The sequence below is a fragment of the Ochotona curzoniae genome, unplaced genomic scaffold (assembly GCF_017591425.1).
Source record: "Ochotona curzoniae isolate NIBS_2020 unplaced genomic scaffold, NIBS_Ocur_1.0 scaffold_3890, whole genome shotgun sequence".
NCBI lineage: Eukaryota > Metazoa > Chordata > Mammalia > Lagomorpha > Ochotonidae > Ochotona > Ochotona curzoniae.
Window position 1 is genome coordinate 19,688,275 of NW_024467115.1, and position 16,296 is coordinate 19,704,570.

General features: G+C 46.0%; 1 protein-coding gene across 1 annotated transcript; it reads left to right on the forward strand.

Moving 5' to 3' along the window:
• The first annotated feature begins 253 nt into the window (after positions 1–253).
• On the forward strand, positions 254–15,349 carry ABRACL (ABRA C-terminal like). The gene is made up of 3 exons (XM_040965410.1): positions 254–411; positions 8,023–8,089; positions 14,763–15,349. The coding sequence occupies exons 2-3, from the start codon at positions 8,029–8,031 to the stop codon at positions 14,945–14,947; spliced, it is 246 nt and encodes an 81-aa protein (XP_040821344.1). The 5' UTR covers positions 254–411; positions 8,023–8,028; the 3' UTR covers positions 14,948–15,349.
• The last annotated feature ends 947 nt before the right edge of the window (positions 15,350–16,296 follow it).

Sequence of the window (16,296 nt, forward strand, 5' to 3'; positions counted from 1 at the left end):
TCCCGCTCCTGGACTTAAAGAGGCAACGTCATGCTCTTCCTAGGGAGAGAAACCCTGGCCTGGGATCAGAAGCAGGGGCCGGGGACCTGGAGTCTGGGGACCGTGGAGACGGGTGTTCCCGGAAGCGCCGCGCGCCCCGCCACCTGTCTGGAGTCGGCCCCCTTCTGGCGCGTCTCCTCCCCTAAGTTTGCAGCTCATAGGCTTGTCCTCGGGAGAGTGGGCGGCCCCTTTCCTGAGCGAGGAAACTCTTCACTTCTTTCCCCCCAGCCCGCTCCTCCTCCCTCTCCTCCACCGCGGGCTTCCTCTGGGCCACCTCCACTTCCTTCCCCTCTGGTGCACTGCGAAGATCGCCGGGGTCGGGACCCACGTGGCGCCCTGTTCTTCACCGCAAAAAGAGAAGGCTGCGTAGAGGTGCGTGCGCCCCCGAGGCAGCTGCGGGCATGGCGGGGAGCGGGTTTGCGGCGGAGGCGGCGCCCAGGGGAGAGCCGGGCGGGCCTGACACCTGCTGGGCCGAGGTGACGCCGCCGGACCCGCCTGGGCGCGCTCGCCCCCGCCCACCTCTCCCGCAGACTTCCGCACTCAGCTCACGTGAGGGTTTGCCAGCCGGGGTCGGACCGGGAAGCAGGCAGCACTGTCGCGATTTTCACCGCGGTGCGACCTGTCTGTTCCCCAGCCGGTGCCCGCGGAACTGGGTGGGGCAGGATTAGGGGGCAGAGGAGAAGGATGTCCGCCCCCTCCCCCTGGAATCTACTGGTCCCTGGGCAGCGACTTCTGCGGTGCCAGAGGGGGTGGTGGCTCTGGGTCCTCGATGTTAGGGCAAAGGGGACAGGCAGGAGGACAGAAGGAAATCGGGAAGTGGGGCGCGTGTCCATCTCGGTTTGGGGCGTTTGCTCTTGCGGCGCTGCCAGCAAACAAAGGCGCCCGGGACTCAGCCCCCCCTGCCCCCCGGGATCCCACCCTGCTGTCCCGGGCTAAGGGCTCTCTGGGCGCTCTCAGTCGGCATCCGTGACCAGTAGTGGTGCTGACCGCGGGGTACCCTGCAGGGCGCTGCATTTGGGGACGCCCCACGCGGAGCCGTGATGACCGTATATGGAGCGCGCGCGCGGTTGGAGCGGAGGAGGAAGGAACCCAGCTGTCCAACCACGCCGGCTGCTCCCGAGTGACTGCGGGGCGGGGACCGAGGGGAAAGCTGGAAAAAGTGCCTAGCCCCACCCAGTGTGTCCATCTGGCGTCTGATTCCCAAGCCCCCCACTCCAGTGGGCTTAGAGAAGCTGTGGGTGGTGTCTCCAAACTTTCGGGGGCGGGGGGACACAGATCCGGAGAGACTTCGAAAAGTTCGTGGAAAATGCCTGGTGATTCAATGCCGATTGTCCACTGACTGTTTCCAAGGGTCCTTAAGGATTGCCTTTTGTGTAGGGGCGGTGGCAGCCCCCTGCAGGCCTAGTTCTTTGTGATCCCCATGCACAAAGCCTAATGAGATTCAGTGACAAAGACAGGGGCGGGTCAGCAGCTGCCGTCGCCTCCCTCACTGCCTCCCTTCCTTTCTTCTGGGACGGCTTCTCCCCGCGGAGCCAGTTCTCTGTTAGCCCTGGATTTTCAGCCCTGGCTGCTCATTGTTCTTGATCGCTGCAGTCCCAGAATCCTGTTACAGTGGGTGCTTTCCGAACGCGTTCCTCTCCTCCCCTACATGATAAAATAAGCTAATGAAACATGTGAAATGATGCAGGCAAACTGTAGGTTTTTTTTTTTCCTGTTGCTATGTTGTGCTGGGTTATGAAATCCCAAGATAATCATCAAGTCTGAAGTCAGTGCTAAGGCATAAAGGTGGTTTATTCAGGTTAACCTAGGTCTCCCAGCCACCTCCCCCAGCTCAGCCATGCTGGGGGAGGGGCAGCCGCAGCTGAGGCTGCTGCAGGAACAGCAGGGAGGACAAAAAAGAAGTGGGAGCCAAAAAAGAAGGAGAGAGAGCCCAAGCCCCCCAGTTCTTATACATTTCAGGCTATTATTTATACAGTCATGATTTAGCAGGCTTCTATTGGTGGGTTTGAAACAAGCAACTTTCAAAAAGTGCAAATCGATGAGCTATTGGGCTGTGAATCGTATCAAACACCAGGTTACCTCCTTCCTGAGGAGTCCTCTGCCTACGTGTCCTGTAGACTATCAGGCCTGGAGTTCACACAGTCCCCGCCAAGCCAAGCCATTAAGGCAGAATCACAAAAGGCAGAAAACGCCTGGCTCTTCAGCTGATAGGGGCCTGAGCGTGGAGATGGTTCCAGCTCTCTAAGTGGTTCTTGACAAGTCCTCAGCCTGTAAGGTGTCAGTCAGAGGCAGCTCACTAGTAAATTAGGCATATTTGCATATCAAAAGGAAGGCCAGGCGGAAGGATGTGGAGGAAACTGTGTTTATTTGTGTATTTATTTGCTTAATGGGGATAAGTGATGAGTACTTTGCCAGGTCATTGACTTCACAGAATAAGGAACCAGATGTGTAAGGAATTATAAAGTGGTGGTTTCCTTCTCTTAAAATTGGATGAATGGCCATCTGTTTAATACAATACAGGTGTGTCTTCTGTACACAATGCAGTGATACTGCACAGCGTGTCAAACCACTTCTTGCTGTGCTGACGTCTCAAATCTGTGTGCCCCCAGCTGCTCCATTTCCCACCCAGCTCCTTGCTAAAGCAGCTGAAAAGGGAGTGGAGGATGGCCCAGGTTCTTTCATGCCTGCCGCCCATGTAAGAGACCTGGATGGAGTTCCCATCTCTCGATTTGGAGCTGGCCAACTCCTGGATGTTGCAGCCGTTTGAGAAATGAACCAGAAAATGAGAGATCTTTCTCTATCTCTTCTTGGCTTTCTGTTGCTGTGCCTTTTTTTTTCTTCATTATTTTAAGATTTTTTAAATTTAAAAGCAGAGTTACAGAGAGAAAGGAGAGACAGAGTTCACCCATCAGCTGGTTCACTTCCCAAATGACCACAGTAGCCACAGTATCCGGAGAAAGAAAGTAAGGGTTAATGCTTTTGTTGCTTCTGTATGTTGCTTGGCAAAATAAGAAACAAGAGCAAGGCCATGACAGGCCTGGCTGCAGGAAGGAGGTCTGGGTTTCTGACAAGCAAGTTCCTTATCCTGAGAAATGAGCCCAGAAAGTCCCGAGTTGGTGTCAGAGTAAGGCCATAAAACTTAAGACCTGTCACAAAAATATGCTAAGCTTGTAGTATGTGCCTATAAGATGGCTGTACTCCCGGAGTTCGGGGCTTCTCTCCGCTGTTGGAGTAGGGGCCCGTTCACGAATGCCAATAAAGTCCTCTTTCTTCTTGTAGCCTCTGACCTGGTTCTTGGGCTGTTGGGCTGCAACTCCCGGGTTCCGTGACCATTGGGCCCACTCCGCCTCCCCCCCCCCCCCCCCGGGGTTTAACACCGGGACTGTGCCAGACCGAATCCAGGAGCCCAGGATTCTTCTGAGACTCCCATGCAGGTATAGGGACCCAATCAATTGAGCTATCCTCTACTACTTTTTCCAATGCATTGGCAGGGAACTGGATTAAAAGTGGAGCAGCTGAGAATTGAAACAGTCTCCATGTAGGATGCCAACACTTCAGGTAGCAGTTTTATCCCCTAAGCCACAGCACCTGTACCTGCTTTGCCTTTTAAATAAGCAAGCAAGCCTTTGGCAAGTAAATGGAATTTGCTCTTTGATTCTCATTATTAAGGAAATGTTACATCCGAAGTGTGTGGTTGAGTGTGGGTGGAAGGAATGGAGAATGACGTTTAAGATATATATTTCAAAGAGATGTTGCGGCACTGTGGGTTAAACCGCCACTTGGAATGCACATATTGACATGCCAGTTAGATTCTTGATTGCATGCTACCACCCAGGTGGGCAACACAGATGGGGTTCCAGGCTTGTTTTTTAAACCTGCTGTTTTTAAGCCCTGGCAGTTGTGAGCACTTGGGGAATGACCCAGTAGATGAAAGATCTTTCACTCTGTGTGTGTGTGCGTGTACACACACGCATGCTTCCATTCAGTTACTCTGCTGCATTTTCAGGGAGAGGGAATCAGAGAACCTGAGCTTAGGGGAGGCCATTGACATTAATCTTGAACATTCCACTCTGCCTTCTGCCCAGCATGGGTGAATGTTCTCATCCCCAGAGATCCTAACCGCTTCCGCCTTAATGCATCAAAGGACTCAGTGCAATCTGAATTCATTGTTAATCACTTTGCTTTATTTCTTCCCGTCCTTCGCTCCCTCCTTCCCTCCCTCTCTTCCTTTCTCCAGCCCTCCCTCTTTACATTTCTGCTTCCTCTCTTTCTCCTTATCTTTCACTTACTTATTTACTTGAAAAGCAGTTACTGTGAAAGAGAGAGGGAAGATCTTCCACCTCCTGGCTTACTCCTGAAGCGGCCACAATGGCGGGGGCTGGGCAAGGCTGAAGTCAGGAGATGTGCACCACCTTCGGGATTCCATGTGGCCAGAGAAGCCCAAATACCTGGGCCATCCTCTTCTGCTTTCCACAGTGTGTTCGCAGGAGCTGGAGTAGAAGTGGAGCAGCCAGGACTTGACTTGGCACCCACATGGGATGTTCACATTGAAGGTGGTAACTTAATCTGCTGCACCCCAATGCATTCATTCCCTCTTTTTTTAAATTTATTTTTTTAAAAAAACTATTTATTTGAAGGAAAGACTGCATTAAGGGGGGAGGAGAGAGAGAGAGTTGTCTCCCATCTGCTAGTTAATTCCTCAAATGACCACAGTGGCTGGTGCTGGGGGCCAAGACCTCCACTCACATCTCCCATGTGGCTGGTAGAGGCCAAAGTAATTGGACCATCGTCAGCTGCCTTCTGAAGTGCACTTACAAGAAGCTGAGTTGAAAGCATAGCAGCTGGGATTTGAACCAGCCCTCCTTTAGGGGATGCCAGTGTGTACCACGAGGTTGGCCTTTCTTAGGGATTATTGATTGTTATAGAATTTTTAAAACATGGCTTCAAGGCCTGATGCAATGGCTCAGCTGGCCAATCCTACTCCCTGGAAATGCCAGAATCCCATATGGGCACTGGTTCCTTCCCATCGAGCTCTCTGCTTGTGGCCTGGGAAGGTAGGATGGCCCAGGGACTTGGGACCCTGCATCCGTGTGGGAGACCCAGAAGAGACTTCCGGCTTGGCTTTACATTGGCTCAGCTGTGGTTGTTGTGGCCATTTGGGGAGTGAACCAGCAGATGCAAGATCTTTCTGTCTCTGTATCTCCTTCTTTATGTAAATATGCTTTTCCAATAAAAACAAAGCAAATCTTAAAAAAAAAAAGCCTGGCTCCAAATCTCTGTGTGTGTGTGTGTCTCTCTCTCTCTCTTTTAATTATATTCATCTATAAAGGAAGACCTATAAAAACCACTTTAGATTACAAAAAAGGAATTGCAAATCTTTTCTAAACTAACCTTAGGAGTCAAGATTCTTTAGAGTGGAAGTAGCTGAAACACACTTAACTAAGCATAAAAGCATAAACAGAAGCAAAGGAAAGCTTCATGTTCGTGTAAACTGAGAATTGAGGATTTGCACGTGGGCTCCGTGCTTGTGATCTGGCTACCCTTCTCTTGGTGCTTGTTCTTGGTATGCACGTGGTGGCCATGTGCATCAAGACCTGGAAATATTCATCAACGATTCCAGTGCAGTTCTCACAAAAGACCAGGGCTCAGCTTCCTTGTTCTGGATGGGGTCATCCACCTGATGCTTAAATACTCATTCTGGTTCTGCATTGCTTCTGGAACCCAGAATGAGGCATCCCCTTAAGGAAAGGCTCCATGCAAACAAAAATTAGACAGCGGGTACTGCAAGGGGAAAGGATGTTGGGTGGGCAGATCTGAGCCCAGGTCACTTTTCTCTGGGTTTAGCATTCACGTCCTCAGCTGTGTCCCCTGTGTACATGTTGGCTCTTTGATGTCTTGCTTCAGTTAGATTTTGAATGGTACATGATGATTTATGTATGATTTCACCAATGCAGTCCCCAATATTTCAACATTATCATTTTTAATAAAATTTATGTAGACACCTTTCATTAGAGATTCTGCACTTTATTATAGCAAAGGCTCCTTAGATTATAATATTCACACAAGTGGCGTAGCAGATGGCAGTGGCACTTTTAATTATTAGTTGATAGACAATCTGGCATCCCAATCAATATTGTTTGAACAGGTGGTATATAATTAGAGATGTCAGTCATATTTTCATAAGTTACTAGGCATTGGTTACGATCCATCTGGATAAAGTTGTTTCTTCCAAGTCAGTACTCTAAAGAAAACCATATATGCAAACCCACTTATTTTAGTCCCTTATGCAAATACTTCCAGAAATTCATGGAAAACAGATTTGGAAGATAAGTCTATTTTGGCTCCAAAAAAGTTTTGATTTTTGAAATCTATGCTTACAAGGGGTCTTCAAAAATAAAAACCATGGACAGATTTATTTTCCTTCGCACGAAATAAACTTTTAATTCCATTTTTAAAAAATCTAATTTATCTGAAAGGCAAAGTTAGAGAGAAATCTCTTATTCACTTCTCAAATGGTTCACTCCCCAAAGGGCCACAATGGCTGCTTCCAAGGCTCCTACAGGGCTTACGCACTTGGGCCATCCTCTGCTGCTTTCCCTAGCACATTGGCAGGGAGCTGGGTTAGAAGTGGAGCTGCTGAGATTCAAACTGTTGCCCATAGCAGGATGCTGGTGCTGCTGGCAGTGGCTTTACCCCTTACACCACAGCAATGACCCTTAATTTCATTTTCCATGAGCGTTTGGAAGTACCTTTATATTTAATTTGGAGAATGTATCATTTGAAAACAACTCCTAGGATAGTGTACACAGTTGCTGTAAATGTCTCTTTTTCTCTATGGCTTTTCTTATTCTTTTTATTTCATGAAACCAAAGTTTGAGTCACCTATGCTCTGGGTGTTAGAGAGGGTGCTGCAGTGAGCATTATGGGGGAGGGCAGCACACAGGAGCCGCCCATGCATTCGAGAAGGAGTGAGAGCTCATAGCACTGTGGAGGACAGAACTGTTCCAGAAGGAAGTTGTGTCTGAGCTGGGACTGGATGTGTGGATGTTAGCCTCAAGCTGATAGCCTGGGTCTAAGAAGCAGTGTGTGGGAAGGCTCAAGATGCGAGGGAAGGGCATTCGAGGGATGCTGAGAAGCCCTGTGTGGCTGCAGTCCACAGTTCTTGCGCAGGGGGAGGGTACTGGAACAGCAGTGATGGATAACCCAAGTCCAGGAGGACTTAGTGAGCCAAGGGAAATCTCAACTGCATCTGTGTCCTAGCTCTTCCGTAAGGATGCATGGTTTTTTGTTTTGTTTACTGCAAGAGTTCCCTGGTGCAATCATATTTACCAGGCACTGTATGTAAGCGGAAGTGATCACTGCCTGACTTGACAGTATCAATTTGCCTTTACCTCTGTCGGCTCCCTCCACTAGACAGTAGGCTTCTGAAAGACAGGAAAGGTGGCCATTTGTCTTGGTATCCCCTGCACCCATTACAAGGCTTATCTCAGACTTACTACATGTTTTCCCTGTCACTTGGGTGAGTTGGCCTGTGTCTTCCCCATGCACAGAAAAGCTCTACCCATTGGCTTCCCTGACAGCCTCAGCCTTCCTCGATGCTGTGGACATAGCATCATGAGGGCAGATCACCTTGCCATTCGTTCTAGGCCTTTCTGGACTTTCAGAAGGTGCATTCTCTGATGGCTGGCAGATCTGTGTGGCTCATGTTTGTATTTTGGAGCTCAACAGAGCTCTGTTTGGTGTTTACAATGAGTGCAAAGAGAATGACCGCCTGCTTGCTGCCCTGGAAATGAGGGAGTTAAGAGGTAGAAGACACGTGGGGACACATTACTGGCCCCACACACCACACAGGAATGGTAAGCAAGAGGTCCATGGGAAGCTAATAGCTACAGATGCCACAATGAACAATAGTGCTCTTCGGTTGGCAGGTACTTGGTGGAATGTAGACATGGTCATAATATCTGCTCACTTTTTCTCTCTCAGGTAACAATGAATGTGGACCATGAAGTTAACCTCTTAGTGGAGGAAATTCATCGTCTGGGTTCAAAAAGTAAGTGTCCAATCCTGAGTATTTCTCAATGGTTTACTCAGAGTGGTAAGGTCAGATATTCTGATCCGAGGGATCACCCAGGCTAGCCTTGTGGCAGCTTTGCCCATACCAGAATAGTGAGTGCCCACAGCTGGGCAGTGATGTCTGGAGACCAAGAGCTATTGGGATATTGGGAATCCAGTGCTGGGAGAGGTTGAGATATTGAACAGCCTTTGATGAGAAATAACAGCTCCAAATTTCTTTTATTAGGTTGTGTCAAAGTCTAGGAGTTGAATCGAATTTGAAATTTTTTACCTGTCATGCTATCAAAATTCATGTTTTCCTAGCTTCCACATTATCTAGCCACCAATTTATAAATTTCCAAATGACTAATGACTTAGACTTAAATGATAATGAAGTTCTCTTTATTTCACATAAATTCTTGAGTATTGCACAAAAAAGTATTTATGTACATGTAAATGAAATAAAATATACCAGGCTTGAGATATGTATTTTTTTAAAAGTCACCCTTTTCTTTGGCAAGAACTAGACAACAACTGTGAAGAAAGTGACGTGTAAAATTGGTTAGTGTCTTTTTCCTAAGTTATAATGGAAGTTACTATTATTGCTATAGATATTTGGCACATTTCAGACAAGATATACAAGAATGTTGAGAGTGTTTTAAAAATATAGGTGCAGGGCCTGGCATGATAGCCTGCTGGCTAAAGTCTTCACTTTGCATGTGCCGGGATTCCATATGGGCATCAGTTTGTATCCTGGCTGTTCTACTTCCCATCCAGCTTCCTGCTTATGGCCTGAGAAAGCAGTAGAGAATGGCTCAAAGCCTAGGGATCCTGCACCTGCGTGGGAGACACGGAAGAAACTCCTGGCTTCAGATCAGTTCAGTATTGGCCATTGTGGCCACTTGGGGAGTGAACCAGTGGATGGAAGATCTTTCTCTGTCCTCTCTGTAAATCTGACTTTCCAATACAAATAAATAAATCTTTAAAAAAAAAAAAAAGAAGAAGAAGAAATTAGGCAAAAAAAGAAAAAAAATACATAGGAGCAATAGATACATTCAGCAACAAGGATTTGGGACTCCTTTTTTAAACTACATCATGTCCATAACAACAGCTTTAATTAAATGACTGTGTTGGTACAGCTTGGCTTGCCTTATTTAATGCCTCCTTTGCTTGTTAATCACAAAGCCTTAAAAATAGCAGGACATAGTTGGAAAATTCCTTGGAGCCATCACATTGGAGCCAACACATTAAGTATCTGTAACAGTTCTACAGATTGGGAATCGGAGAAGGATCTTGCTAGGCTGCGATAGACAGCCGAAGGTTCCTTTCTGGAGGCCGCAGGGACGAGGATTCTTTTCCTGGCCCTTTCCAGCTTCTGGCTGCTGCCATTGGTCCTTGACTCATGACATCCTGTCTTCATGGTCATAGTCATTCCTCTGACTCGCCTCTTCTGGATCTCACATTTTTCAGGACCCTGTGGTTACATTCGATTCACCTGAACCATCCAGGACACAACCCTGTTTCCAGAGTCCTTAATTGCATCAGATTTGGAAAATCCCTATTTGCCATCTTTCATAGCACAATCACAAATTCTGGAGCTTAGAACATAAATATATTGTTCAGGTCATTATTTTTTCATCTACGCTTTTTAGTCTTTCTCTAGATATATTATTTCTACATCATACCTGAGTTACCATTACTGAAATGTACAAGGACAAGATAAGGACGTATACAAAAGATGGTATGAATTCAACCACTGAATCATATAGTCAGTTAACATTTGTTACACATCTCTATTATCTATCATCTCCCAAGCACTGAGCAAGTGTAAGTGACAAATGTTCCTTTCCTTCAATGATCTTGTTAGTCTGTTAATGAAATTGGACAAAAATTCGTGAGGCAATTGTGAAAAGAAGCTATGGTGACCTTTGAAGTGCTGACATTCAATTTAATACAAACCCAATGAAAATGATTATTGAAAGTTGTGGTTGGTGACATTCATGAAGCCTTGACTCTTAGTTGAGTTTCTGAAGAGTGAGGAGGGCGGATTAATGAGGTACGCCATCAGAATTTGGAAGGAGAACACACTCCACTTTCCTCCGACCCACTTCATCTCCATGTGATGGGAGTTTGAGAGTCTTGTCTTCAGGAGTGATGCCCGGTGCATTTCTCTTGCTGGTCTTGTTATTTCCTGCCATGTTGTTCTTGCAGTGCCGTGTTTGGAGTGTTAAAAGTTCTATTTCCAAAGACGTGTGGGATTTTCTCCACTTTCATTCATTTCTCCCTAGAGTTATTAACCTAATCCTCAGCCTGCTGGAAGAGTGTCATTATTGTACCAAGACAAAGCAAGCAAACCAGAAGACTCGAGATGATTATCCTAACGTTTACAAGTGTGAAAATATTTTTGCATGTGCAGCGTCACCAGGACACCTTGGTTTGTTTTTTTTCCTGCTGAAAATGACTGTGACCTGAAAATCACACATGGAGAGAAGTTATGCACTGACATGTGATGGTTAATTAGTTAAATTGTATCTGGAGCAATTTTGACTCCTCTGCATAAGATGTATGAATTTTCCCTGGGAATGGGCAGGTTCAGTTTTATCTCTTTTTTTTAAAAGTCAAATTCTTTAAAGTCTCATTTTCCATTCAGTGACAAGGGATTGAGAAAGATTATTTGGAAATTGAGATTCTGTCAACAAATACTGCAGCAAGAATTTTTGAATGTTCCCTTGGGGCTCACGTGTCAGGGAAGTAAAAAGACAAAACAAAAATTCCATCTGAGCCCTGGGAGTCTCCTGGAAGAAGCTGGAAGACAAGGTGCAAGTTGCTGGGCACATGGCAGCTACAACACACTTTTTGCACAGGAAGCCCAGATTCTTTGTGTATCGGCCAAGAAATCATTGGCATGTTACTTTCCTTTTCTGTGTCTTGGTTTCCTGATTTGAATAGTGTAATAATACTACTTCATTTCAGTGAATCAAAGATAGCTTTTTGTGGGTTTTTTTCCAATTTTTATTTTTCATGCTACAGTTCCATGGGTTCAGAGACTTCCCCTTCCACTCTCCTCTTTCCCCCTCCTTGCCACTCATTTCCCTCATATTGTAATAGGATAGTCCTCCAGCAATAGCCACAAGTCCATCCCTTTGCTATCCAACTGCGTTCTGACGTTGTAGATATGGACAATGGTAGAAAGTCCATTTTAAAATCTCTAAAACAAAGCCGTAGGGGGTTAAGGTATGCTATAATTCAATTGGCAGTTTAGTTGAATGTGAAATAATAATGCTTTTTCCAATCAGAGGTGTTTTTGCTTCAATGAAGTAAGGATTGAGTGACTTTTAATGACTGAAAAGTATAAGGCAGCTCTCAGAACACGGCAAGCACTCAGTAACTGTTGGCTGTTATTTCTATAATTCATGCTGAGTGCTTTGATAGATGTGCTCAGTTTTATAAGAAGAGGTATTAGCTCAACCAGGGGTGGGACTTCCCTTTCTTTCTTTCTTTTTCTTTCTTTCCTCTTCTTTCTTTCTTTTCTTTTCTTTCTTTCTTTCTTTCTTTCTTTCTTCCTTCCTTTCTTTCTTTCTTTTTTTTTTTTTTTGGTAAGATTTATTTTTACTTTTATTGGAAAGGCAGATTTCCAGGGAGAATCAGAGACAGAAAGATCTTCGATCTGCTGGTTCAGATGGAAGCTGAGCTGGAGCTGAGCCAATCCAAAGCCAGGATCTAGGAGCTTCTTCCAGGTCTCCCATGTGTTTGCAGGAACCCAAGGCTTTAGGCTATCCTCTGTTGCTTTTCCAGGTCACAGGCAGGGAGCTGGATAGAAAGTGGAGCAGCTGGGACACAAACCTGCACTCGTGGGATCCTGGTACTGACAAGGCAAAGATTTAGTTACTGGGACTGCACCAGGCCTTAGAGGGGTGAATTCCAACTCCATTCCTGCAGAAAAACTTACCTAGGAACAGGAGTCTGGGGTGTGGGCAAAATTAATAAGGAAGATGTTTCCTGCCACCTTGGCAACAGCAAGCAGTTCCTTGTGAAGGCTCAGACATGAACTTGGATAGGAGAGCAGCAGGTGAAGGGCACATGGCCACAGCACCAAGAACCTCGTCTGTGAGGTAGTGGACTTCTCTTGTTCCCTGTGTTGAAGGTGATAGGGTGCCATTGTCAGATTTAAGGAGAACAGTATCAGTGGGGTTTGCATCTGACCAAGTGTCTCCCACATGTTTTGTTCCTTACCAATCGCAAGGATATAGTGGGGGGATGGCGAAGCGGAAGAAGGGGACACCCGAATGCGGTGTCAGTTATTAGTGCTCAGGGATCCAGGTGAAGCACTGTCTTGGAGGAGCAGAGGCAAGAGCTGCAGAGGACATCAGAGAGGTGGAGCCTTGTGGCTGTTTGACAGGTTGGTGGGGAACAGATGGAACTCAGGATTGCACCCCAGTTTTGCCTTGTGTGTTTTGAGAATGTTCATCAACCTGATCATTTCTGGGTGCTGGCTTTACCCCTGCACCTGTTCATTTTGGAAGCCCTCTGTTGGGGGATGAGCGAGGTCACCAAAACCCAGACAGCCTGTGGACCAGCCTAAGGTTGCTCAGTGACAGAGTCCCATTGAAAACAGAAGGCCACTCTGCTAGCAGCTGGAGCATCGCGGAGATGTGTCTTTGCTTTCCAGGCCCAGCCTGGCCAGATTCTTTGTGTTTCCATTTCAGATTTCTTTGTTCTTCTGCCAGTCAATGCCTCGCCCTAGCCACTGCTCCCCCAGATGGTGCTGCCCCTGTTTTCTTTATGCATCTAGCTTGTCCACTCTGCTCCATGGCCTCACTCTTCGCATGGCCTACTGTCACCGAAAGAGTGCTCAGTGTGTGCCGGGCCCTGTGCAGTGTGCATTAGAACTGCTCCCCTACAGGCTGAGGAAGATACAAAGATTCCCATTGTATAGATGGGGAGCCTGAGATTTAGGGAGTTCAGGCAGGATGCACAGAGCTAAACCAGAAGGTAGCAGAGATGTCCACAGAGGACTAGGAGTGTGTGGGGGGTGGCTGGCACAGTGGCTCAGTTGGCTAATCCTCCCCTTGAAAGCACCGGTGTACCATATAGGCACCAGTTGTGTGCTGGCTGCTCCTGGTTTTATATCGCCTCAGCTCTCATTGCAGCCATTTGGGGAGTGAACCAGAGGTTGGAAGATCTGTCTGTCTCTGTCTCTCCTTTGTAAATCTGCCTTTCAAATAAAAATAAAAATAAATCTTAAAAAAAAAAGCACCACGTTGCACTTAAGCCCAGAACCGGTATCATGTCGACCATCAAGTCCATCTAAAGTTAAAGCCCAGGGTCATCTCCTCTCCCCCTCCCCCAAGCTGAAGGGTGTGTTGCCTTTGCCATGCCTTTGGCATTCAGTGCACACTGCTCTGTACAATTGCAGACTGCTTTTTGCAACGGCATCCTGTTCTGTTGTTTTAGTGATGACTGTGGTTCTCTCCCCCTGGGCACTGAAGAAGCTACTTGTTTGTAAGCTGGAAAGTCATTCCCTACTGCTTTCTGTCTGACTCCAGTGCTGTGCTTACTGTAGGAGTTTACAAAACATGGGCACTGGACGTTCTAGCACAGGTCAAGGAATGGTCCTCCTGTGACTGTAATGGCTTCTCCTCCTCTCCCTTCTCTTCTCACTCTTTAACATCATCCTCTTTACAACAGATACAGCTATGGGAGGGAAGCACCTGCTGCTTTGGTGTAGGAAGGGGTCAAGAGTTCAGCCAGGTGGCTCACTGAAACGAACAATTGAGAGATATCTCAGATTACATTTATCTCCAAAGGTTTCCTTGATTATTTAATTTTTAATATAATTTTGCAGAAGAAAGGAGGAGGAGAAAAGGGCGAGTGCTGGGACAGAGAAAGAACCACTGTTTCATTCTCCAAAATGTGTGCAGAAGGATGCACTTGGGCTGGGCCCAGAAATAGGAGCCAGGAACTCGCTCCAGATTTCCCATGTGAGTGGCAGCTGCCCAAGTGGTTGAGCCTTTACCTGCAGCCTCCTCCCACGGTCCCACTGCCAGAAAGTCAGAATTGCAAATGGAACACAAACACTCTCTCATGGGATGTTGGTGTCTTAACTGCTGGGCAAAATGCTGTGTAAAAACTGGCCTGCAAACCAGATAATCTAGGGCTCCTGTGAAGTACTGGTGTCTGGGCCTTCCAGCTAGAGTTGCAAGTTAGTAATCATGCTGCATGGCTGAGGACAATGAAGTTTTTAGGTCACTCTTCCTATTCTGAGTGTAAGAACACAGAGAAACTTTGCTCTTGACCCTGATTTTCTGTTTTGCTATTTTCATCAGTTCTGCAGCTAACATGATAATAATAATAATAATAGATAAGGAGAGATAATTATAAGTTCATCCACAATAGTAGGAATTATAGAATATTTTCCTTTTTTCAATGTTTTGTAGTGCTTATTCAGTCTTTGTCTAGATAAGGCATATACAAACCATGGCATTTGTTTAATCACTTTTAGATCTAGGAAGCGACTACATTGAATTTATGACTGTTGAAAGTGTTCAGCTTTAATCTTGGTGAACTCAGTTAGTTGTTTTTTGTTTTGTTTTAAAGATTTTGTAATTCTCCCATACAGAAGGACAAGAAACAGACTTTGAGTGTCCTCACGTTGTGTTTTCTCCAACTAGATGCTGATGGGAAGATAAGCGTGAAATTTGGGGTCCTCTTCCAGGATGACAAGTGCGCCAATCTCTTTGAAGCCTTGGTGGGAACGCTCAAAGCCGCGAAGCGAAGGAAGATTGTTACATACCCCGGCGAGCTGCTCTTACAAGGTGTTCATGATGATGTCGACATAACACTGCTGCAAGACTGATGTGGTTGCCTGATTTTGTGCATTGTCCCCTTTTGTTTCTGGTAAACTGGAATATGCGGCCAAAGGATCAAGCTAGGAACATGCTTGATGTATTTTTATAGAACTTTGTAAACAAAAGGAGACTTGCATTTTATCGATCTGTTCGTTTTTATATCTTGAAACAAATTGATGTATCACATGTATTACACTGTAATATAAAAGCCTATTATTTTTCTCAGGAATCTGGTAGGGAAATTGTAGACACAAACTTTTTTTTTTGGTTGTGGGGGAAGTGTGTTTGTTTCATAAAACATTCTTAGAAAATTTCTAGAGATTTTGGAGACTCTCTCAAGGAAGCCCACTGAGGACCAGTTCCCACAAGGAATGTTCTGTTTATGTAATAAAGACATGTGATGTCGTAAAGTGATCTCATTGCTTCATTTTGTTGTTTAAGTATTTATGTTGCACTCAAAATGAAATTTGTGCTGCAAGACTAGGTACCTGCAAAAATTTTGTTTTAAAGATTTATTTTATGTTTATTTGAAAGATAGCATTTCAGAGTGAAGAGACTAAAAGAGAGCAACATTTTCCATCCACTTGTTCACTCTCTAAACAGCTGCAATAGCCAGAGCTGAACCAATCTGATGTGAGGAGCCAGGAACTTTATCTGGATCTCCTACATGGGTGCAAGAACTCAAGGACTTGAGCCATTCTCTGCCGCTTTCCCACGGCGTTAGCATGGAGTGAATCAAAAGTAGAGTAGCCAAGACATGAACTGGTGCCCATGTAGGATGCCAGCGCCACAAGCAGAGACCCAGTCCACTGTGCCAAAGCACCAGCTTGAGTGCCTGCAAATCTGATAGACATTTAAAAAAAAAACACACAGATTTTTAAAAATTGGGATAGTTAGGGTTACAGTTGGAGTCTATGAGAATACTTACTTGATACCAGTTGCAGAATATGCCAGAAGATGAAACCTGAACATGTGACTTCCTCTGTGGGCTTTGGACTATCTGAGCCAATCGAGAATCATCTATGATTGCATGTCATGGCCTGTGGTATAGAACTGAAGATGACCCAGAATGTCTAAGAGGGTAACATTTGAGAAAGCCATGTCAGCTAGAAAAGGCAGCATGGAAAAGGCAGGTTTTGTATCAGGAGGTGATTGGAATTATAAGGGGAAAAGGTGGGACAAGAGAGAGCAGTGGGGGAAAGGAGAGGCAGAGGGCCATGAACTAGAAAGGCATGTACTTGGGAAAGGTAAGAAGGCAGGCTGAGCAGTATGATAGTTAGGGAGAGGGGCAATTCAGATGACACAGTTCATGTGGACACTTGAAGCCTGTCTGGAGCAGAAGTGGGAGTAGCAAAAC